Genomic DNA, 25,377 nt, shown 5'->3' with positions numbered 1-25,377 from the left:
TGAGGTACCATTGAAGCTTCCATATATGCAGTCTGGCAAGAGAAAGCATTGGAATAGACGAGGCCATGAATACTAGGGCCTGAAGAATCTACCTGGCTGGCATGGCAGTCAGAGGAAGAAGAGACTGAAGGAAGGCTGTAGGTGACAATACCTTGTGAGGCAGAAGAGAGGCCAACATTGCCACTGTCTTAATCCTGCATCCCAGATACACATGATCTTGAGAGTGAGATAAGATGGACTTTTGGATGCTGATGGTAAATCCTAGACTTTGAAGAAGATAGATGGTAATGGCAGATCCTGTAATAACTGACTGGGAGATGGCAACTGAAGCAAAAGATCATCTAGATAAGGAAAAATCTGAATGCATTGGAGCCTGCAGAAGACAATCACAACAGCTAGGCATTTTTGTGAATACCCTCAGGGCATTATAGAGACCAAAGGGCAAAGCAGAGAACAGAAAATGAGAGGAAGACACAGAGAAATGTAAAAACTTCCTGAAGAGGGTGAATAGGGATATGAAGGTAAGCATTTTTCAACTACAAGGACACCAGAAAAGCCTGGCGTAATAAAAGATGAAATAGAATGTGAAGAGTAAGCATCTGATAAAAGGGATCTGGAGAAAGCTGTTGAGCTGGGAGAAATCCAAAATAGGTCTCCAAGTGCCTTCCTTTCAAGGAACCAGGAATATCCTGGAATAAAAACCCCTCCTACTTGGGAAGGGGGGGCAGGTTGAATGGTTCCTTGGTTCAACAAGGACCATACAACCTCCAGGAAATGAGGAAGTTGTACTAGCAGAGTTTGAGGAATCCCTGAAAAAGGAAGGAGAGATTTCCATACCATGAAGTAACTCTGGTGGTGGATGATAGAAAAAACTCAAGAATCTGAAATGATGAGACACCAATTTGGAAGACAAAGGGTGAGCTGAAGGGACAAATGAACCTGCTCTAAAAGAGGGGGGTGCAAACTGTCAAAGAGAAGCAGGCTTATCAGATAAAGGAGGCTTCTGGGCCACAGAAATCTATGAATCCCTAGCAGAAGGGGCCTGCCTCCACACCCTCCTGCATTTAGAGGCTTGGCAAGGTTGCCTGTGAACAAAAGCAGACATAGAAGGATAATTCCTCTGGAATGTAGGGATAGCAGAGCCAAACATATGTTTAAGGTCTTGCAAGGCTTTGCCTTTCTCTTATAGAGACTTAAACATGCCAGCAGCAGCAATCCCAAAAAGATGTTTATTATCCAAAGGAGCATCCAACAACTTGGCCTTAATGTCCTCGGGCAGAGAGTGGAGACAAAGCCAATAATAATGCTTCATGATGGACCCTAAAGCCATAGTACTACAAGAGGCATCAGCAGCATCATAGCTACACTTAATGAGCCACTTGAGAAGCAGAAACTAAAAAATATTGGCCAGAGGGTTTGCCATCAGAATCAGGGAGGGCAGAAATAGCTTGACAAGCCTGAGCAAGCAAGGCCAGAGCATACCTGGTCATGTGTGTCTGGTAATTAATAGCCCTAAAGGCCAAAGTAGAAGCTATGAAAACTTTCTCGCCAATCCTCTCCATAAAGACTTATCAGAAGGCAAAAGTTTGTAAGAGGGCAAAAGTTTAGAAGGTCCGTCAGAAGAGACCACAGCAGTATCAGCAGAAGGACATTTAATAAAAATAGACAATCTTCAGGAACCTTACAGAACCTATCTGTTTTTTTAGGAGCAGGAGACTGAGAATCAAGAAACTTGGAAGCAGCAATGAACGTATCTAACAGTTCAGCCAACACAGGAGGAACTACCATTGGTTTTAGAGTATCCACCTGAAGCAACTCATAATATCTTCTCTGAATATCAGATACTTGAGAAGAATCCCACTTAAAGAATTCCATCATCCTAGTAATTGTGCCCTTAAAGGACAGTTCCTCAAAAGGAGAGTGGGGACTAACAGACTCCTGTTTATCGGAACTGTGAAGAATTGGACAAAGACCCGTAAACAAACACTAAACTCTCATCTGAGGAATCTGGTTCCCTAAGTCACTTAGAACGGGTAGAGGTCCATGGAGAAGCAGGTACAGAAACTCATAGCAGAGGCTTTAGGGCCATTAAGGCAGAAAACAAGCCCTGAGTAAAGTCTTGCCATTCCTTTTGAGGATCCATAGGATGGATCGAAATATGCTTCAGTTTTTGTCTTTTCTTTCAGCACTAACAAATACCAGAGGTTCCAACCCTTGGGGAGATTCAAGAAGAAAACTTGGAACTTCCTCCCTGACCAATATCTGTAGAATCCCTGTAGGACCCTCCGAGATAATCAACTGTGGTTCCCCCTCAATGTCTGGAGCAGATGCCTGGACAGCCTCAGAGGACGTTTGAAAAGACTGACTCATGCCAGCCTCTGGCAGGGTCACAGCAGAGGAATCCAACATAAACACCAAATGACCTACAGAGCTATTACCTGCTTCTATAGGGGTGTCTGGTGGAGGCTAGACAGCTAAAAGAGTCCATCTGAGACTTCTTGGCCTTCTTTTTACCTAGCAGGAGTATCTTGAGGTTAAAGGATTCTGACATGGTACCCTTGGCTAATTGTTTAAGCCACTGGTTTTCAAGATAAATTGCCAAGGAAGACAAATGGCTTTTGAGTATCTTAGGCACAAATGCCTTACAGATACTTCAAGAGGTATGGTCGAGGGAAGCACCCAAACAAAAAACATCTTTTTCGTGACAGTCCTTATGGGGAATCTGCCTCCCACACTGATATTTTCCATTCTTGGATGACATGAATTCTAGGTAGTAAAATAAAATACAAGATGAAGAAAAGTAAAAAAAAATAAATAAATAAAAAAAAGCAATGGGACACTTAATCTGATGTTGCTAAGCATTTAGTACAACAACAAAACATTCAAACCAACTGGCAAAAACTGTGTTCGAACTGGCATCAAAAGATGTTCTAGTTACATCCGTATGTACCATTTATGCCATACCTTATGTTGGGGAGTGTAAATGTGATGTATGGCACATATAAGATCTTTTGTAGGCTTTTTCATACTGGCCGAGCATTGGGGTGTCCAGGCAAGTATTTAAAACAAAGTGTAGCACTTCTTGAGATGGCAGTCATTGCTGTCATATTGATAATGTTACCATGAAGAGCAATATAGACAGAAGTTGTCTAGCTTCTAAACTTGCATTACTACTTGCTTTGTTGCTTTTATTTTATTTTATTACTGTTTGTTTTATGTTAAATGTTACTTTACTTTAAAGTTTTTTTTTTATCTTGGAGTTTTAAAAGTTCTTGGCTGGGACCTGTTAGCAAATAGTTGTGTTCCATTCACTGATTGCAGATGATTTAAATCTACAGTAGCTGATCTGTGGGAAGAGCTGAGAAGAATAATTTCTTATTAAGGGTAAGCAGCGCAGGAAAAAGGTTTCTCATTGGGAGTGGCAACTGCTCTGAAACTGTTGTTATGTGACTGTTTAGGATTTCTTCGTATAAGGTTTGCCTAAGTAGAGTGTTTCTTGATATTTTGCTCTTATTTTATTGACATTTGTTTCATTTCACCTTATTTTGTTATTCTTGTAATTTAAAAGTTCTTGGTTAGGACAGTTAGCAAATATTTGTTTTCCTTTCACTTTCTGCTGAATAATTAAATTTAGCTGATTTGTTAGGAAGAGCTGAGAAGTTGCATTTCTTATTTATGGTAAGGAAAAGTGGAAAATGTTTAATCATTGTGAGCTGCTGCTGCCCTTTGTGACTGTTGTGGATTTCCTCATTTAAGGTTTGTACATTTGCATAGTGTCTTGATTTTTACTCGTATTTTGTTGGTTTGTTTTATTTTGTATATGTGTTTTGAGATACTCACCCCTACTGTAAAACTGACTTTGGGAGCTCTGGCAGATGTCATACATTCATACATACATACTAAAATTACAGGAAATAACATTTTTCTATCAGAAAACCTTCAGACTACAGAAAATGGCAACATTTTATTCAATAAAATAAGTAGGAAAAAGTGGGAAGGGGAAGGTAAAAAGGAAGAAATCAAAAATGAATGTGGAAGGATTGAAGAACATTACTGCAAGAAAAATATGAGAAAGACAAATGTTAACAACATGGCTCAAGCTGTGAATGTACAAAGCCAGATGGATAAGAACTGTATGCTTGGAAATGTAATACTGAATGAAAATAGTGGGATCTGACGTTGTCCTTTTCATTCTTCCTCAACATATGGGCTACAGATCTGACCTTGGTTCCAACTCTGCCACATATCACAGACTTACTGATCTAACTCTTGAGGTCCTCCCTCTATCCATAATTCACCAGTCACCCTACAATACCTCAGCTCTCGTCTGCCGCCATCTTGCACAAATGCGGATCCTCTCTTACAGCTTGCTGTTAGTCTTTTTGTGAAGTTTTCTACTACATTTGACTTTTTTTATGACCTTTTGCTAACCTCCTCCTGCCTTTTCTAATTATTGGGTGTTTCTTCCATTAGGTCTTCCCTTTTTTTCTACCTTATCAGTAGTCTTGGGCATGCCATTGTTGGTACCTATCTTCCCTTGATTATTCTGTTCTTCCTGCCCTGTTTAAGGGTATCCTTCCTACCATAGTTGGTAGCCTCTTTTTACTAATTTTCTTTATTTAAACAAAAAAAAATCACTTACTGGTACATTTTTCCTTTTTCTTGTTAGATTAGCTATAGCCAAGAAACCAACTGGCTTTAAGAAATGCACTTCCTGCTGGCACAAAATTCTAATGCCCACAGAGAGTGTACTTATTGTCTAGGAGTGGCACATCTTCCAGTTAATTGTTCTATTTATGCCTCATTCAAATCTAGGGCAATAGCAGATGAGAGAAACAAAGCTCTTTTGAAAGGACTGCTGCTTCCATCTTCCTCTTCTGTTTCTGGGGCTCAGACCCTCAGTAAACACCTTAAGGTTTCTTTGGAGCCTAGGAAGAGATCCTGTACTCCATCTCCAAAAGTTTCTTCCTCTGTGGCACTTTTGGATGCCCAAGAAGATCTGAAGAACTTCATATCTGACCTCTTTGCATCCTAAAAAGAAAGTGTCTGATCCATCCTTCATTTCGGTGAAGTCTAGACCATGAATCCACTCACCCGGGTTCACAGTTGATCTGGTATCCCCTCAGCTCCATTCCCCCTTTCTTCAAACTATGCTGAGGAGAGATTCAAGACTACAGTCCACTACCTTTGTGAGATCCTCCAGAAGTCTTTCTGAGGTCAACATGGATAAGATGATGAGGAAGTTCCTCAGAGCTCAGATGCAGATGGGAGTTATTCCTTCTCCATCTTTCATCAGATCTGCGAGCCTTTCTTCTACTTCCCACATGATCATATGCCCTTTACTGATCTATCCTGGGGGGGGGGTACAGGGCCTACTGTGATGTTGCCATCTTTACCCCTCAAAGCCTAGGTGCTAGACAGCTTAGGTCTGACTCCTTTCTCAAGGTGCAGATTAAGACAGGGTCAGCGCTTGACCATTTTGGAGGTTTGTCCCTGGTGCAACCGGCTAAGGCTTCTCCTGTTCCTTCTGCTTTCAAGGTAGTCGAGAGGGCCTTCTCTCACCCAGGAGATCTGATAGCTGTCTCCTGTTTGGATCCTATATGTATTCCTGCTGTGAGTCTGAGCTCTAGTCCCATTACTCCTATTCCTTAGGGACAGCTTCCCTACAGGAAATTCTCATCTGTTCGGATAACTCCCAAGATCATCTCACTGAAGAGGTTCCCTGTAAGAGAATGTGCAAAAAGAGGCACATAGATTCCCCCAAAGACTCTCTCTCACAGAGGATACTGAACTTTGAGGAAGGGTCCCCCAGATCTTCACCAGATGATGTCTCCTTTGGAGACATAAAAATGAAAAAATACACTGGGAGCTCACCAATAAGAGGAATGAGTTGAAGGTGTTTAATGAAGCACAAGCACAAACGTAACTGAATAATAAACTGACAACAAGGGTGAAAACTGAAACAAAAAATAAACACTTTCACTGAATAAATCGCGTTTTCGTTACAACTTCATCAGAATACTTTTCATAATAAAATACAACTTTATATATACTATTGAATAAAAAAATACTTGCTGCCATTGGTCCATCCATTAACAATGAATTAATTAACCAACCTATTCTTAAAGACAACAGAACCATTTTAAAACCAGAATGTTAAAATATATAAGAAATACATGTACCAAAGTCTTAAACATTCACTTAAATCATCCCAATAACAACAGTAACAAAAAAATAATAACAAAATGTTTTTGTTATATATATTTAATGACCCTTACAATTGTATCTGTAATGAAAACATGTTATTAAAATGTGTTATTAAAATTAATAATAATTGATATTATTTTTTGTTTCAGTTTTCACCCTTGTTGCCAGTTTCGTTCCTATTATTGGTGAGCTCCCAGTGTATTTTTTCATTTTTGGTTTCATTTTTCACTGGCATCTATGTGGTCCTTTGGAGAGATCCTTGAGGTACTTAAGGAAAAGGGTGAATGGCCTTCAGATACCCCCTCCACATAGGAGTCAGTTTTTCCTGGAGGCTTTTGGTTCTAGCCCATCTATGCCTTGGGTGACTCCCCCAGCTCATGAGCTTATTGACCTAGTCTCTCACCAGGCATGGAAGGGGTGGATTCTGTCAAATCATTTCCCCAAATGTTGACACCACCAGAGGGCAGACCCCATTGCAAGAAAGGAATCCCTGATGATGCTATGGTTGTGGTGGTCACCCCAAAAAAGGAGCTAGCTGAACAGTGTTCCTCTGTCCATCCCTTTAATAGAGAGTCAAGGGCAATAGACAGATTTGGGAAGTTCATATTTGCTTCAGTAACCTTTGTTCTGAGGTTGCTGAATAATTTACTGCACTTTACTAGGTTGCAGGCGGATTTGACCAGGAAACTCTCCAAGTCCCTGTCAGAGTCCATGTCTGCAAAGGTCCAGTAAGAGGTCATCTTCACTGCTGGCCACTGTACTATCCATTTCCAATGCCTCCATGAGGTTGATATCCTTTAAAGCAGAGGGTACTTCACAGGCTGCTGGTTCAGGCATTGCCGTCTGGAGACATGCATGGATGGGGTCATGAAATTTTGTGGAGACCTTCAAGTCCTTTTTCATCAATGCTCCTTTTGATGGAACATCCTTGTTTGGCCTTTCTGTTAAAGAACAGGAAGGAAAGACCCTGTTTTTTCTGTAAGGATTCACTTTTCTACCCCTCAACCATTCTCTTCCCGGAATCATAGAAGGGTAAAAAAAAAGGGGGGGGGCACCATAAATCTCAGGGGTCTTTCCAGGATCCATGCAGAGATATCTCCTCCATGGGCATTGGGGGAAGTACAAAAGAAAAACACCATCTCGTGGAAGAGGAGGCCCACAAAACCAAGGTTTCTGAGACACTGTTCTCGATAGACTTTTCCAGTGGTCCTGAAGGGTTGCTCGACTGCTGACCTCTGGAGGCATTTGGAGGATGCTTGTCCTTGCACTCAGATACCTAAGCTTCTATAACAAAAGATTCTCGGATGCTAAAAATAATATCCAGAGGTTATTTCCTACCATTTTTTTCCAGATTCCACAAACCAAAAGAAAGAAGCTTCTCCAATGTTCTACCCAGTCAGAGAGAAGCAAGAGTTGTAGAGATTCAAAAGCAGCTAAACAAGAGAGTTATCCAAGAGGTCCCACCAGACCAAAGAGGATTCAGAATTTATTCTAGGTTCTTTTTAGTGCCAAAAAGATGGCACCGGAGACCAGTCTTGGATCGAATCAACCTGAACTTATTTGTGAAGAAGTCAAAGTTCCACATTGTCCATTCCATCCTGCCACGTCTGCACAAGGATGACTGAATGTGCTCAATAAATCATCAGGATGCATACTGTCACATCAAGGTGAACATATACTCCCAAAGATACCTGCACTTTTGGCTGGGGGCCAGCCATTATCAGTTCAGAACCCTGCACTTTAGTCTCACCACAGCCCCCAGGGTGTTCACTAAGTGTATGGCAGTAGTGGCAGCTTACCTGAGACTGTGGGGATTCTGGGTGTTTCCATACTTAGACAACTGGCTTCTCACCACCCCAACCAGGCATCTCTTAGAACAGTTTAGCGTCTGTTTGCTCTAACTTTGTCAAAGACTAGGCATTTCAGTCAACACCTTCAAATCAAAACTGCAACCAGTTCAGAGCCTGGAGTTCATCGATGCTCAGTTTAACACATTAAGTCAGATTGCCCCTCTGCCTACACATCATGTGGATACAATCAAGGTTCAGGTTCAGAAGATTCTTCTTCACTCTGCTGCTCCAGCCAAGCTGATTCTCCAGGCTCTGGGTTTAATGGTAGCAGCCATAAATTTAGTTCCCCTGGCATGTTATTTTATGTGTGTTCTCCAGTGGACTCTAGCTGTTCAATGGTCCATTCTACAACATTATGTATCCTTCCTAATCAAACTTACCAAAGGATGCAAAAATCATCTTTGTTGGTGGATTCAGTTGGACAAGATTTGCATGGGCTGTCCATTTATTCTTTCTCCCCCAGGGGCCATGGTGACCACAAATGCTTCCCAGCTGGGGTGGGGGAGGCATTTCTTAGGATGGACAGTCCAAGATCTGTGGTCCTTCCAGGAGACCAGTTCACACATCAATGTTTTAGAAATGAGAGCAGTTTTATTATCATTGCAGGCCTTTCAAAATGTTCTCCCTCTCGGAACTATTGTGATACACACCAATGACATGTCTGTGGTCTGGTACATCAACAAACAAGGGGGAACCTGCTCTTATCCTCCCTTTGTTGAGAAGAGAAGCAATGAGAGTGTTGCAGTGGACAATCTCCTCTGACCACTTTCTAGTGGCAATGCATATTCCAGGAAAATCCAACATAAAAGTGGTCAAACTCAGCAGGTCCATTTTGTTACCTCATGGGTGGTCTCTCAGTTGGTCAATGGGAGAGAAGATTTTCCATCACTGGGGCTAGCCTTGCTGTGACCTTTTTGCTTCTCCCCACAACAAGTGCAGCAGGCATGTTGCTGTAATCCCTGCTCAGGGGAGTCACCAAGAAAAGGTCTAGTCCATATTTATTCCTCTGGTCGCCTGTATGCTTATCCACTACTACCTCTGATTCAAATTTTCTTACAGAAAGCCAGTTGGTTGAAGAGCTTAGTAATCCTCATTGCCCCCTTTGGCTTCATCAGGTGTGATTCCCCTTCCTTTGGTCTCATCTTCATTATCCTCCATGGACACTGGACCCCAGTCCAGACCTTCTCTCGCATCCCTTGAGGATGAAGCATCCCAATATTCCAGGCCTCAAACTAACCACATGGTTTCTTCAATTCCATTAATAGCTAGACAGCCCCTATTTCTTCAGTTTTTAGCTTCTCTTTTCAGGCATGCGCTAGTTTTTCCACAAGTACAGTTAGCAGCCATATCAAATTTTCATTCAGGAGAAAAAGATGTTTGTTAGCGTCTTTCAAATTGTACAAGGCTTTTCTAAAGGGCACCTTCTTACTCAGGCCTCAAGTGAAAGACTTGTCACCTTCTTGGGATTTCACTGTCTTACTTCAGGGGCTGAAAAACAACCTTTTGAACGTTCAGTCAGAACTGATTTAAAGTTTGTGTTTCTGAACTCTAGGCTCTAGCATCCAAATCTCCTTACACTGTTTTCCACAAAGACAGAATTACTTCATGAACCAGTCCATCTTTCCTATAGAAAATAGCCTCTGAATCAAATATCAATCAAGCAATTCATCTGCTTGTCTTTTCCCTAAATTTTCAAATAAGAGGCAGTACATGCTACATCTTTTAGGTGTACATAGATAACTATGTTTCTATTTACACAGGACAAACGATTTCAGGAAAATAGTTTGTTTTGTTCTTATCAAACAGACTGGGTTCACCAGTTTCTAATGTTACCCTAGCCAAATGGGTTACTGACTAGGCATCTGAGTTTTCCATTTTCATTCTTCCTTAACTACCCCCTTTCCCCTTCCTTTACATTTTCTGGAGTGACCTTATGGATATTTTGGAACCTTTTTCTTCCAGGCTTGAGGCCTAGCTTTGCTGCTATATCATTTTTTCCTTTTTATCTTGGGATCTATATGGCAACAAACTTGATCTGAGAGATTGTGGGCTGACTGGGGTATTATGGGTAGAGAGAGGAGCTCGAGAGTTGGATTCGTAAGACTGGTATGCGGCTTGGGAACAGTGCTTCTGCTTTGTTGTTGGTGAGTGAGGGAGCAGAGGAACATTATTTGCTAGACTTCCAGTCACTGGAAAGCCTGAGAACTGCTTCTAGGAGCCAGCCTGGGATTACTTCTGCTACTTTCCTGATGAGAGAAGGAGCAAAGGGACACTGATTCCTGCCACTGTTTGGGGTACTTCCCTTATTGGTCAGGTTGTCATTTTAGTGGAAACCTCTTCACTTATAATTTTGGACCTTTGTGCAGGTTGGCTTTCTGTTGTGCTGAGCTGTTCTATGTGCTATCTAGGGCATCTACCAAAAGAAAACTGTAAGCTACAGCATCAGCTGGGACAACAATACTGATTGTAGAGAGACTGTAACATGCTTTTCAGGAACCAAATTGGGATTATTGCATCTGCTTGGATTTTGATAAGAGAAAGAGCAAAGGATTATTGATTCCTTTTTGCGTGTAGCTGATATACCCAAGTAAATCCCTCTGCATTTGCAGAAGATTATCAATTACCAGTATATAGAGCAGTGAAGACAGATCCCGATGTTATCACATGCGTTGTTCTTTTCATGGAGAGGAAGAGCGCATATGGCTTTCCTTCCCATTCTAAGGTCTCTGCTCAAGGGTCCGGATGCCTGATGTGACAGATCAAGATAATGACCAGTCTGTCCATCCAACAATCAGTGGTAAGTCATTTTCCTTTCTTCTTTGATAATTGGGTAGTACCTCCCTGTCTTAGATCTCTTATTCCAGGGATTTTTTCCTTGTATAGGAAAGAATTGATGCAGATTGTTGTTTCAATCCCCCACCTTTTTATGGCTGTTTGTTCTGTGTTATTGATGAGGGCGATTTCCCAGTGTTTATAAAGCAGGCTATTTATTTATTTACTTTCGTTTACCAGGATAGTCTGACTGGGTGATAGGCCATTTTCAGCAGATGCCCAGGGAGAAAATCTCCACAAAAAAAATACAATAATCGTTACAAAGAACAATACATGGAGAGTATACAATTTTTAGAGAACTTAACAATGACAAAAAATTAACAGGAACAAAAAATTAGAAGGTTTTACAGAGAAACCCAATGCATAAAAAACTATAACAAAAGAAATTTACAATAGTCCAGAATTATAGAAAAAAAAGGAACATTTTATACAGAGATTTGTTTTTATGACAAATTGTAGTAAGAGTCGGGAAATACAAAGAGTAGAGTCAGAGAAAAGATGTAAAACATGCATAGATAGGTCAACATGTAAATGATAAGACAACTGAAAGTAAGAAGTAAAAGAACAAGTTAAGTCTTCTGTATAAGATAGAGTATGAAGGAAAAAGGGAAACAATCTAGAGAGAAAAAGAGAAGAAAGAAAAGTAGAATAAATAGGAAAGAGGGACAAGCTATAGGGAATAAAAATTGACAGAGAAGAACGATTAATAGGAGAAGAAAGAAGAGTTAGGGGTTAGAGGTAATAGAAAAATAGAAGGAATAAAGCTAGAGAAACAAAAGGAATAGGCAGGAGAGAGAGGGAGGGAATAAGAATTCAGGGTATAAAAAGGGAGAAAAGTAAAAAGGAAGTTGAAATAGTATGTAAAGTCAGGAGGAAAAGAAAAGAGTCAGAATACGATGTCAGCCAGGACTAGAGCAAGAACAGATCCAGTTGCTGTCTAGGTAATCTTTCAGCATTTTTTTGAAATGAGAAGTGTTGGGTGCAGTTAAAGTAGTCTGAGGGTAGAATTCCATATTTTGGCAATATAGTTTGAATAGAGGGAGTCACCAGTTCTGTTGAGGGATTTAGTGACATGAAGGAGAGATTTAGAGGAGGATCGGAGATTATTATTATTATTATTATTATTATTATTATTATTATTATAGTGTTGAAGCATGAGATGCAGGAATTTTATTAGGTTGGTATATGAGTTGATGTGCAAAAGGAGCTGAGTGTATATTAATTGATGAGTAATTCTAGCCAATCCAGTTATTGTAAGGCAGAGCAGTGATGTGTTTAGTGAGAAGAGTCAGTAGCAAATCTAGCAATTTTATTGGAACAGGTCAGTTTTTTTAGATTTGTCTTACAAGTTAGTAAAGATGGGGGATGCATATAGGAGTAAAGAGAGAAGATGAGTTCTGGCTATGTTTTGTCTTGTGGTATTTGTAAGGAAAGGCTTAATTCTGTAAAGAGAGCCTAGTCTAAAATTTGTTTTTTTTTTGATGGCCTGTGCTAGGCAATCATCAAATTTTAGGTTATTATCAATAATAACACCTAATAATTTTGTGTGGGATGCAACTGGTATTAAGGTATTGTTGGATAAATAAATCTGGAAAGTGGAACAGGGATCATGAGATTTAGATGGGTGAAACAACATAAGTTTAGTTTTAGAAGGATTAAGTTAAGATGAGATTTAGATAGCCAAGATTCAACTGATAGAAAGGATTCCTGAGTAGAGCAGACAAGTTGATTTAGGGAAGGAGCAGCACATATTAGGGTAGAATTGTCTACATATTGGACTATATCGGCTAAGGGGATTGAAGACTGAAGTCGATTAGTAAATCCACTGAAAAGGAGGGAACCAAGCATAAAACCTTGTGGGAACACCAAGGGTTACAGGTAGCAATGAAGAGAGTTCCTGATGCCATTTAACAGCTAGCTGATGGCCAGATAAGTAGCTATGAAACCAGGCAAGAGCAGAGAAGCTGAGATTTAGAGATGCTAGCTCATCAAGGAGTTTTTTGTGAGGAACAGTATCGAAAGCTTTAGAGAGATTTAAGAAGATAGCGGAAACAAACTATCCATTATTTCTGTAGTGATTTATGGTATTGGTAAAGCTTAGAAGAGTAGTAGAGGATGCTATGCTGAGGGAGAAATCCATGTTGTGTGTGAGATAAGAGATTGTTGGATAACAGTCTCATAGTTGCATGTGGATACACTTTTCTAGAATTTTAGAGAGGAGGTAAGATAGAAACTTAACAGAAGTTAGAGAAATCAGTAGAGGTACCTCCTTTCTGTAAGGGAAGAATGTCCAATAATCCAGCTTATGGGTATATATTTTTCTGAGATAGAATGGTTAATCAAGATAGTTACAAGGTATGCAATAGCCGGGGCAGCTATTTGTAAGAATTCAGTAGGTAGATTATCAGCAGCAAGGATAGTAGGTTTAAGTTTAGAGAGAAGTTTTTTTTACAGTAGAAGTATGTACAGGTTTAAAAGAAAAGGAGACATTACAATTGCTAATTAAAGTAGGCTTGAATGGTAGAGAATTGTTAAAAGAGTTGGTAAGTGAAAATATGGAGTTAGTGAAGAAAGAGTTAAATTGAGAAGCAATGCTGTCAGAAGCAGAGGATATAGAGAGGATAGGGCTGGATGTATTACCAGGTCGAAGAAGTTTTTTTTTTATCAAGGACCAGAATTTCTTGGGATTATTGAACTTTTGTTGTTGTGTGGTAGTAAAAAATAATTTTTTTTATCAAACTTGATTTGTGATTTAGATTTATTGCATAGTTGTTTATAAGTTAAGCTTGATCTTTAGTGGTAACCCAGAGAGACCAGGCTTTGTCCCTTAGTTTTAATAAATTTTTAGCATCATTGGACAACTAGACATACCAACTTACAAGATTTAATGGTAAAGTATTTGTAAATGAACAAGCATGCTGCTATGTCACAGCAAATGGATAGTATGCTCTCCTGTGTCTTGATCTTCAAAGAAAATGCCAAGGCATGAGTGGACAGACTAAGCTAAAGTTCAGACACCAGTCTGAGCAGAAAATAAGAATCCATTTATGTTATGTAGTCCTATCCCACCGTAATTCTTGCTGGATGGGTTTGGAGCCGATATTCAGCTCCGACTCGGCCGATACTAAAGCTCAAGAGCTTTTACTGGCTCGAGGCTAGCCCCTATCCCATGTTGCCTCACGGCAATTCCCCAGATCTCGTTTGCCACAAAAGCTTCAAGGTTGTGTCTTACTGGCTCGTTGGCTAAGTCAAATGATTTTTTACTATAGTTAGTCCTTTTCTACCCTTTTTCTAGATGGATAGTTTCTTATCTCTTGTGTGACTGTTTTTCAACCCCTATTCCCCCCTTAGGACTGTACAGTGCATTTAAGTTAGAGGGCCGTAGTGCCCATTTAAGTTAGAGAGCCTTTCCTCCCTGTGTGTGTGTGTGTGTGTGTGTGTGTGTGTGTGTGTGTGTGTGTGTGTGAGACTGTTAAAAAAAAAAAAATCTTCTTCTCCTCTCCCCTTTATTGTTAATGTTTTTACTGTTATTATCCTTCTGTCTTAGTGTCTAAGAATGTCTAAAGATAAGGATCACAATGCTCATCGCCCTTCGGGGTTCAAAAAATGTGATAGGTGTGCACACAAAATGTCTCTTACAGACATCCACACCAGTTGTGTACATTGTCTTGGTGAAGTCCATTTACAGGAACCCTGCATCTTCTGTCACGCTTTTAGCACAAGAGCTTTGAATGAAAGGAAGAGAAAACTCATTGACAGGGGTCTCATGACCAGTTTCTTCCAGGAACAGCTGGAACTTGGTCAGGCAGCTCCAAAATCCTCAGAAATAAAATCATTGTCCCCAGCTTTGGAGTCGACAAAAAAGACTAAAGCGTCGGAACCAAGGAGTTACGGTTCCAATCCAGCTTCATCTTCAGTGCCATAGATTGCATCGGTTCCGAGACAGTCTTCGATACCGACAATTTTGCCCAACATCGAGACTGTATCTCCTACATTGAGATCTCCTATTTTGGAGAGAAGGAGGTCTCCTTCTGTCTCCACCAGATCCTCCAAGACCCTATCAGATGAGGACATTGAGAGGGTGGTGAAGAGGTTGCTTTCAGATCCAGCTCTGGCTAGAAAATTGGCCCTTCCAGACCCAAAGGTCTTGAAGCCGACCCCCTTACCAATCACTGTTCCTCCTCCGACTGCTTCGCTCTTGGAGCCTATTACGTCAGGTTCCTCTGTCTTTGATCCTTTGGCTCCAGGGATTCAACCTGTTTCCTTAGAGTCAATTACTCTATCCTCGATAGCTCAGTCTGGAGCCAAGGGCTCTGGGAGCCGATGCTCTTGTGTCGAATTCGAGGGGGACAGTCACCCTGGGTTCTCGTCGAAACCTACCCTCCCTCCCTCTCGGAGCCTCGGCTCAACTCAGCTCGGCTCCCACTTCTGCTTCAGAGGTGTTCCCTCTTGCTAGGAGTTGACCATCCGCCCCCTCGGAGTGGAGGTCTTCTTCGGAGTGGGGGGGGCTTTTGAAGCTATAGGGAAGGCTTTATCCTCTGCCAAAGTCATTCCTTTGGAACCTGTGTCCCACCAGCAGCAGGCAGCAACCTCTTCCCCCTGCCACTCCCATAGCATAGGGAACCAAAGGCCCAAGTAGCCCCCATTGGAGGTGCCCCCTCTTCTGAGACCTCCCCAGATTATCCCACTGGAGAACTCCCTTGGAAGAGGCTATGTAAGAGGAAACATGTTGACTCCCCTGAGTCTATCATATCAGACACTGATTTAGAGGAATCAGAAGGGTCCCCTAAATCCCCCCCTGAGGATGTCTCCTTTTCTGACATCCTAGAAATTCTTAGACAGAGGGGTGATTGGAAGACCTCTAACCCTACTGAGGATGAATCAGTGTATCTTGAGGCTTTTGGCTCCCGACCTTCCACCTCCTGGGTGACACCGCCTTATGACCAACTTTTGGGGGTCATATTGCAGAAAGCATAGACCTCTCCAGATTCAGTAGAAGCCATCCCGAGGAGGCCAAACAAATTTATGACAGCACCTGAGGACAAGTCTTTCCTTAGTAAGAGTGTTCCAGTTGATGGTGGTAGCAGCGGCCACCAAGAAGGAATTATCTGAAACGTCTTCTAATAGTCGTCCTCCGAACAAGGAGTCCAGGACAATGGATAGGTATGGGAAGTGTACTTTTTCTTCAGTGGCATTTACATTAAGATCGCTGAATTACCTGACTCATTTTACACGTCTTCAGAGGGATCTCCTGAAAGAGTTAGGAGATACCCTCCAGGGTTCAGTAGCTCCGGATTCCATGGATAAGGTTTCTACGCAGCTCTCCACCTTTACTTCCATAGCTAACTCCTCCATGAGGCTGATCTCATATGGGGCAGATGGAGCGAGTAGGGCAGCCGCAGCAGGACTATCCCTCAGGAGACATTCATGGATGCGTCTTTGTAATTTTACGGAATCCTTCAAGTCTTCCTTCATTAATGTTCCCTTTGATGGTTCATCTCTTTTTGGACCCCAAGTGAAAGAGACTTTCACTAGGTGCGAGCAGGAAGGGAAAACCTCCATGAGGCTGATCTCATATGGGGCAGATGGAGCGAGTAGGGCAGCCGCAGCAGGACTATCCCTCAGGAGACATTCATGGATGCGTCTTTGTAATTTTACGGAATCCTTCAAGTCTTCCTTCATTAATGTTCCCTTTGATGGTTCATCTCTTTTTGGACCCCAAGTGAAAGAGACTTTCACTAGGTGCGAGCAGGAAGGGAAAACCTTATCTGCCATTGGAGTCCATTTCTCTCTCCCATCCAGACCCTATCCCAAGGGTAATACAGGAGGAAAAATGTAGTTCAGCAAATCCCAAAAAGGTTTTCCTCAGGCACAAGGTCAGCCCTCCCGCAGAGGCAGAGGGGGAGGATATAATGGAAGATGCAGCCTTCGCAGCAGAAGAGGTCTGCAACATAAGGGAGACAGAGAAGCTTTTTCTGATCATCCCTTCCATCGACCCAGAGGGGTTGCCCGACTGTCTGTGTCTGGAGGCAGTCAGGGGTCATATATCACTGTACCCAAGCACCTGGCTATCACTCAAGATCGTTGGGTACACACAATAATATCCAGAGATTACCTGATTCCCTTTATTTCTGAATCCCTAACAAACTGGTCTATTCCAGATGTATCACCCATCCAACTAGACCGTGCAACATCAGAGTTCATCACATTGCTGCAAAAAAGAGTCATCCAAGACATCCCCGCAGAGCAAGTAGGATCCGGAACTTACTCTCAATTCTTTTTAGTTCCAAAAAAGACAGGGGACTGGAGATGAATTCTAGATCTCAGCAGGCTCAACAAGCATGTAAGAAAATCAGAATTCCAAATGGTCACTCTGCAGTCGATATTTCCCTTTATCGGGAAAGACAACTGGATGTGCTCGATCGATCTCCAGGATTCATACTACCACATCAAAATGGACAGGCAATCCAGGAGACACTTACACTTCCATCTGGGAGCCAGTCATTTTCAGTTCAGAACATTGTCCTTTGGCCTCACTACAGCCCCCAAAGTGTTTAACAAATGCATGGCAGTGGTAACGGCTCACCTGAGATGTCAAGGATTCCAGGTGTTTCCATACTTAGATGACTGGCTCCTCATTGCTACCACCAAGCATCAACTCATAAGGACCAGGGATGAGACTCTATCCTTGTGCGCCAGTCTAGGCATCACTGTCAACTTGCAAAAGTCAGTCTTATCTCCCTCACAAAAGATTGTATATCTAGGCTCAGAAATAGACACAACCACCATGTCAGTAAAGCTAACACAGGAAAGAGTGGAATCTGTACGCAGTCAGGTCAGATCCTTACTAAGCAAACAAGTCCTAGGGACTATAGCTTCCGCCATCCTATTAATTCCTCTTGCTCGCTTACATATGAGGATTCTCCAATGGATGCTATTTGCACAATGGTCAATGCAAGACCTTCCATTGTCTCACCAGATATTAATAACAAATGCATGCAAAAAGGATCTGACATGGTGGTTATACATGAAGCAACTTGTCCTAGGTTGTCCACTTGTTCCTCCCCAAGAGAAAGCAGTTTTGACCACGGATGCTTCCCAGATAGGGTGAGGGAGGTCTGGGAATGACAGTCCAATGTACTTGGTAGAACTACAAGAACCACTTGCACATCAATGTTCTGGAGATGAGAGCAGTGCTATATGCATTGCAAGTACCTCACAGCTCCCTTCCCACCGGGACAATTTCAGTTCAGTCAGACAAACATGTCTGTCGTGTGGTGCATAAACAACCGGGGGGAACCAAGTCTTACCTACTTTGCTGAGAGGCCTTAAGAGTTTGGAAATGGGCGATGGATACTCAACACTTCCTAATAGCAATGCATATCCCAGGGAAATCCAACGTAATAGCGGACAAACTCAGCTGAGCAATTCTGATGCCTCAAAAGTGGCCCCTGAATCCAATGGTTGCGAAAGAGATCTTTCACAGATGGGGCCAGCCTTGCTGCAATCTATTTGCCACTTACCTGAACACCAAATGCAGCAGCTATTTTGCCCTCATTCCCCATTCGGGGTTGTCACCCAGGGATGCTCTAGTTCACAAATGGCCCCCGGGACTTCTTTGTGCCTTTCCTCCTTTTCCACTCATTCCCAAAGTAATTCTGAAAGCAAGACAGTTGAGGAGTTCCTTGATCCTCATTGCTCCTTACTGGCCTCGACAAGTTTGGTTTCCTTTCCTGTGGCCCTACCTCTTGGAGGAACCATGGATTCTGGACCCATCTCCAGATCTCCTGATTCATCAATCGGGACAGTTCTGTCCCTCCATCCACACCCTCAAATTGACAGCATGGCTGCTCCAATTCCACGAATAGCCAGGTGTATTCCCTTATCCCCAGTGGTCAAACACATCCTAATTTCATCCCATAAACCTTCCACTCAGAAACTGTAGTCTAGCACATGGAAAATGTTTTCCCTTTGGGCTACGAATTGGGGCTTAGATTCATATACGGCTCCTTTAGAATCCATTTTATCCTTCCTATCAGCAATTTTTCATGAAGGAGCGGCAGCCGCTACAGTTAGAGTTCAATTAGCTGCCATTTCCAATTTCTATTTTGGTTTCATGGGAAATCCAATCATGCAGCACTCCCTATGTAAAACTTTCTTGAAAGGAGTTCTTCTTCTTAGGCCCCCAATAAAACAACCATTAGAACCCTGGGACTTTAATGTAGTCCTCTCATCTTTGATGTCTGCACCCTTTGAGCCATACTCATCGTCAGACTTAAAATTATCATGGAAAGCCTTGTTCTTGGTAGCCATAACATCTGCTGAGAGAGTTTCAGAACTACAAGCTCTAACTATTTGACCTCCTTACACTATCTTTCACAAGGATAGAGTCTCTCCCAGGACAAATCCTTCCTTTCTTCCTAAAGTATGCTCATAGCACAATCTGAATACTACCATTCAGCTACCTGTGTTTTTTCCAAACCATTGTAATAAATCAGAGTATAGACTACACCAGCTAGATGTCCACAGGATACTCAGGTTTTATATACACAGGACTAAAGAATTCAGGAAATCTGATCAACTTTTTGTTTCTTTTTCTGACAAAAGGAAAGACTTGCCTGTTTCTAAAATTACTCTTTCAAAATGGCTTTCGGATTGCATATCCTTTGCTTATCAACAAGCTGGTAGACAATTACATGTCAAAGCTAAAGGTCACTCTACTAGGGCTGTAGCTACTTCATGTGCCTTTAGATCTAGGCTCCCAACTGATACTATTTGTGCAGCTGCTACTTGAGCAAGACCACATACGTTTGTCACTCATTACAAATTGGATTTGGCCTCCCAGGACAAGTCATCCTTTGGGTCCACTGTGCTGAAGAGTCTCTTTGCTTAAGCCACCTGGGATAAAGGTGCTAGGGACAGTGTCCCATCCAGCAAAAATTACTGAGAGATAGGACTACATAACATAAAGAAGTTATGTACTTACCATAACATTCCATGTTTGTAGTCCATCTCTCCTATATTCTTGTGTCCCTCCCTCCAACCCCCTTCCTGTTTCTGGGGGACCTGGTGGACCTTTTTTGGTGCTGCCTGACATTGTTCTTTTATTGTCCACCTGGAATGGATTATATTTCTAATCATTTGCTGTATTTATACAGCTTCTTTCTTATTCTTACCTGATAGGTATTTATTGCTTTCTTGCAAACTAGATCTGGGGAATTGCCGTGAGGCACCATGGGATAGGGGCTAGCCTTGAGTCAGTAAAAGCTCTCGAGCTTTAGTATCAGCCGAGTCGGAGCCAAATATCGGCTCCGAACCCATCCAGCAAGAATATAGGCGAGATGAACTACAAACATGGAACATTATGGTAAGTACATAACTTCTTTGTTAATGGCCAGTTACGATGGAGAAACAAGTAAGTGCTTTACACATTATAACTGCAGCTCAAAATGTGACAAGTGTAGGTGATGGCTACCAGAAAATGCATCTTCCAGTACAAAAATTTCAAGTCTGCTGAAGCAGTCAGTTCAAAATGAGTCCGCAATAATGCCCCCCCCGCCAGAATCCTGAGATGAAAAATCCTTGCTTTTCACGTAATAACAGAAAACCAAAGAAGCCTATATTTAAAAAGCTGCACATAAAAAAAAGCAAAATAAAGTCATAGTAGAAGCTTGCTATAACTTGCTAGCATACCATGCTGATGACATCCAAAATGCAAACATACATGAATCCATAACACATCTTAATTTCAAAAGTCCCAATAAGTATTTATATCAGACTATCACAGACACAATTAATTCACAATAAACAAAAATATCCCAATAATCTTAAATTAGATGCAGAATATAATATACACACAGTATGATTTGCAGAGGCCAGGTTATCATCAAACAAGCTACTGTATATAACATTATTTTAACAAGAGTTCTGTGGTTGAGCAATCACCAACCACAAATTTCAAATTATCTCGAGGCAAAACATCTTCTCCAAATGCCAGAATACAAAATTTTAAAGGCATAATTCACTATTCTTATAGTTAGCTGAAAGGTATTGAAAATATTTAGCAACCAAAATCCACAGCACAGCAAACATTATGCTACCAATTTACTGGATATTGTCAGATAAAAGCAGAATAAAGTGAATAGTCGAGCCAAATATTTAAAACAAAAAAAGTGTAGAACTTTGAGATGGCAGTCATTGCTGCCATATTGATGATGTTATCATGAAGAGCAATATAGACAGAAGTTAAGAGTCCAGCTTGTAAACTTTGGAAGATATTCCTGCAGAAAAAATACCAGCATTCTAGAGAGGATCACCACATTAATCACAGTATTTTTTTGCTGCAAAAGAATGATTGATTTCCATTTTAGACCCTCTGCCACTGACCATTTACAGAAGACTGCTTCAAACTACTAACTGCTTTTTGGCTATTTTGCTCTCTGTTTATAAATGGTTGTATCTCAGAATCAGTTTGATGCTTTTTTTTTCATGAGCACTCCAGGGAATGTTACTGACATAACATATATGTAACATCCTCAGATTTGGCTCCTATCCTCAAAAGATGCATATTCAGGTTTAATGAAAACATCTTATTAAATGTAATTTTTATGTTTTACCATATAGAAAGAATAAAAACATTATTTTATACAGAAAAACACATTTTAAATCCTTGTCGTCTGGCACTTGGCACAGAGGTTTAAGCCACTGAGCCACTAACAAACTGCTTTGTGTAGTCACAAGTACAGAATTCAAATCCTTCCACCTCTATTTGCTTACTGTGTGACTTTGAGCAAGTCATTTAACCAGATAGGGCTCCAGTGTTTGCCCCCCAAAAAAGATAGTTTGTTCAGTGGATTTACCTCATTAACAAATCCATCAAAAAGTCAGAGCAATATTAAATAATTATGGTGCAATAAATTTTGTATAATTTTTACTCTGAAGAGAACTGAAAGCTGCATATTGTTCTCAATTAACTGTTTTTACAAAAACTGAATTTTGACAATTTCAGGTCATTCTGACTTGAATCCTACCTTAAATTCAAGTCATATTCTTAAACCGCTTTAAAGATATTCTTATGACATTTACAGGATAAAAGTCTTGCAGAGTCTACTTTAAACTTAACCTTAGACCCATTAGGGAAAGCAAATGATACCATCAAAAATATGGTCATACCTGTCAGAAAAAATACAGTATATGAATGTTTTTGTCATAACGTTTAAAATGCCAGAGTAACATTTTTTTTCTTTTAAAAGCATTTGGTTCTGGTACTTATTTGATAATATCACACTAATGATATTCACATAGAGTTGAATTTGGCAGCCAGGAAAAATGTGAAATTTTTGTTTAGAATACAATGGCATAAAAAAAAAAAAAAAAAAAAAAAAAAGTTGTGCCAGACTACTGATACATAGCCATATAAGATTCTATCTCTGAAACCACTTTTAATACCATAGCATGTTGCTCAGGGTAATTTTTCATGATCCTCAGCTCCAGAATATATGATTGTTCTTTTCCACTGGAGGCAAGAGTCAAGGGTTAAGGAACAAGCCTGTCTGCAAATTCTGTGGATTCTCCTATCCCAAGCCCTCAAGCAGCCTTTTGCTCCCTGTACAAAATCTGGTCAATAGCTGACATTTTGGGTTAGGGTTCATTTCACATCATCATATATATGGTAATAGATTTGTGTTAGTATTTTTCCCCAGCAATACACCTCTGTTCCACTCAGCCAGTGACATCTACATGCACACACAATGTATAACACCATAACATGGCTGTTGTCCCTTTTTACAGTACTTTTCTTTCTTTCTATTGCTCTTCAGACTGGTAGCATTTATTAACAATGTGGCATTATGGTGGTAGTGGTGTGTTAGTCCATTTCAAGTTGCAGAAAAGATGCAACATGGTACTGCTGAAGGAGCAGTAATGTATGTCTGTTTTCACAATTACGGTACCATGAAGTAAGCATCAATAGACAGACAGTGATTTCCCCACTTCGGACGATATAAAATTAAGATAGCTCAGTTAATTCATCTCCACTCAACAGTTTTAATGCAAGCAAGTGTCAGTTTGCTGGTAAGGGCTGTGGTAAACATAAAACAAAATATTTAGATGTGTATCACTATTAAATATGCATCATGTTACTTGTAAGTTGCCTGCTGCATACAAAAAATATTCTGAAAATCTATTCTTTTGAATTAATTGCAATGGTATTTTGTGTGAGTTAGTGACAGAAGTTGCCTTATGAATGTATTGGACTTCCGAAAAAATCATTAATTTCCATATTAATATATTCATGTTATATCACTCCATGCCATATCATTGTTTATAATGTGATTTCCATTCAATATTATGACAGAGCTTGGTACTCTGTATCCTGGGCTTGATTAAGTTGAAATCTAATGCTAGCTTATTTTGATACTTGTGAAGTTTTGGAATTAACTCTGTGTAGTTCATATGCAAAGGATTTTTTTTAAGATTATGTTTCCCATATAATGCTAAATTTGGTGAACTGTAATCAGCTTTCATTTTGTTTGTTTGACAGAGATATCTGTCACAGGAGAAACTGGGGAAGTTCTAGTGCATATAGGAACACGGCGAGGCACAGTAACACAACTACCACAACGCAAAGGTGAAAAGTTGCAGAAGTCTAAGGAAAGAGCAGAAAAAGCAAAGGCCAGAATCAGTAAGAGGAAGAAAGAGTGGGAAGATTTGTAAGAACCATTTGTCTTTATTAAATAAATTAGCAGCTTTCTATAATGCATCATCTTTTTCCTTGCATTCATTCATATGGCTTTACCTGATCTGGATTTACTTGTATACTGCTCCATGGTATTTTTTAATAATTTTTTTTAAGTTCATAATGGTTCTTTGGAATCTTATTTCCTACAGTGCAACTTCACAATTTAAGAATCCTTAGACTGAATAGAAACATTTACAAAAAATATTTAGGAACTAGCATTGAAAATAGCTTTTAAAGCTGAAATCTATATTCAGAGCAGATAGGCACTGTAGTGGTATAAACAGATTCCAATGATGTCCAGGAATAAAAATACTATATTTAATGACATTTAAAAAATACCACATGACACAGAAAGAGCAATCAATACCACAGTAAAACGCTTAACAGGATCACCACGTTTTTCATCCTTGCTTAGGACTTCTTCAGTCATGCTAAATCATTACCTCACTCCCCTGTATTTATACTTTATCCTACTCAATAACTGAACCAGATTATTCAATTAAATAGCTAATTATAATAATGAATAATAAAGTATCTTTTACACTCAAAAATTATGTTATAAAAATCTTATTGTAAAAACATAAAAGTATGTATATAAAACTCTTCTATACTTAAATATGTATTTAAAGTACATGACCTGCCAATATTTCATTTATAAACCAACACGTATTGTTTAAATGACTGTATTAAAATTGTGGTAAAATGCTGTGGAGGTGAAATACTTTAATAAAAGGCTGCTACTCTGCTGCCCTGTAGTGTCCAAACCTTATTATAAGAAGACTAAATCTAACTAAATGTGTAAATGTCATCTACCTAATTAAAGCATATTATGTTAAACCAAATTGTTCATAAAAACAATATAAAATCTCCATCTACTTAAATAAATACTAAATACTTATGAATATAAAAAAACTACCCTACTAATTATTATTATAGCCTAGCAGATCTAAGTTTTAGGACCGGGACCAGGGAGATATTTTCATTCAATCCTGGAAATTTATGGACTTCTAAAATATAAGTAAGTTGCTTATAAACCCCAAGTTATTTATCAGAAAGAAAAATTTAGAGTTAATACACTCGGGTGAAGTGAAGGAAAAGAGTGACAATACGAATCTGAGAAGAAAGAGTACCTATAACCCCCCTTTACATCCCCGACTGAATAATTTTGAAACAGTAGTAGAAAGGGAGTTGAGGGAGATGCTAAGTAAAATAAGAATAAGTCCTAACCTCCCATTAAAAAACAGTTGTTGGAAGAATTAAGTGAGAATAAGAATATTAGGATTATGTTGTCAGATAAAGGGGGTGGCATGGTGATTATGAACAGTATATGTTATGTTGTCGAATATATGTTGTTTAAGTGGACGGCACAGTGGTGCAGCAGTAAGTAGTGTTGTTACCTCACAGCAAGAGGTTCTCCAGTTCTATTCCAGCCTGCTGGAGTACGTTCTGTGCATAGTCTGCTTGTCCTCTCTGCATTCATGTGGGTTTCCTCCAGGTGCTCTGGTTTCCTTCCACGTCACAAAGACATGCATCTAGAGCATTTCTCCTCAGGCCTTCACTGAAAATTGGCTTCATTCCAAGTCGGACTTTTCCAGTTAACAAATGATAAATAAAATACATAAATATTGGTAAAATGTAGGAAATACTAGGTGATGAAACAAAGTATACCAGAGTCTCAAGCAATGGAATTAATATTGCCTATTCCAAAATTGATTTTGCTTTAAAGTAACTTTTTTTTAGAAGGTATGA

General features: G+C 40.2%; 1 protein-coding gene across 1 annotated transcript in view; it reads left to right on the top strand.

Moving 5' to 3' along the window:
• The window catches only part of CFAP44 (cilia and flagella associated protein 44), a 1,689,287-nt gene that overhangs the window by 1,323,749 nt on the left and 340,161 nt on the right, over positions 1-25,377 (top strand). The window contains exon 28 of the mRNA XM_044073142.1: positions 23,431-23,599. Coding sequence (XP_043929077.1) covers positions 23,431-23,599 — 169 coding nt within the window. The remainder of the gene's footprint in view (positions 1-23,430; positions 23,600-25,377) is intronic.

The sequence above is a fragment of the Protopterus annectens genome, chromosome 5.part1 (genome assembly GCF_019279795.1).
Source record: "Protopterus annectens isolate FY-2018-M chromosome 5.part1, PAN1.0, whole genome shotgun sequence".
NCBI lineage: Eukaryota > Metazoa > Chordata > Ceratodontiformes > Protopteridae > Protopterus > Protopterus annectens.
Note: the sequence above shows the minus strand (reverse complement) of the source record. Positions and strands in the feature narration are given on the sequence as shown.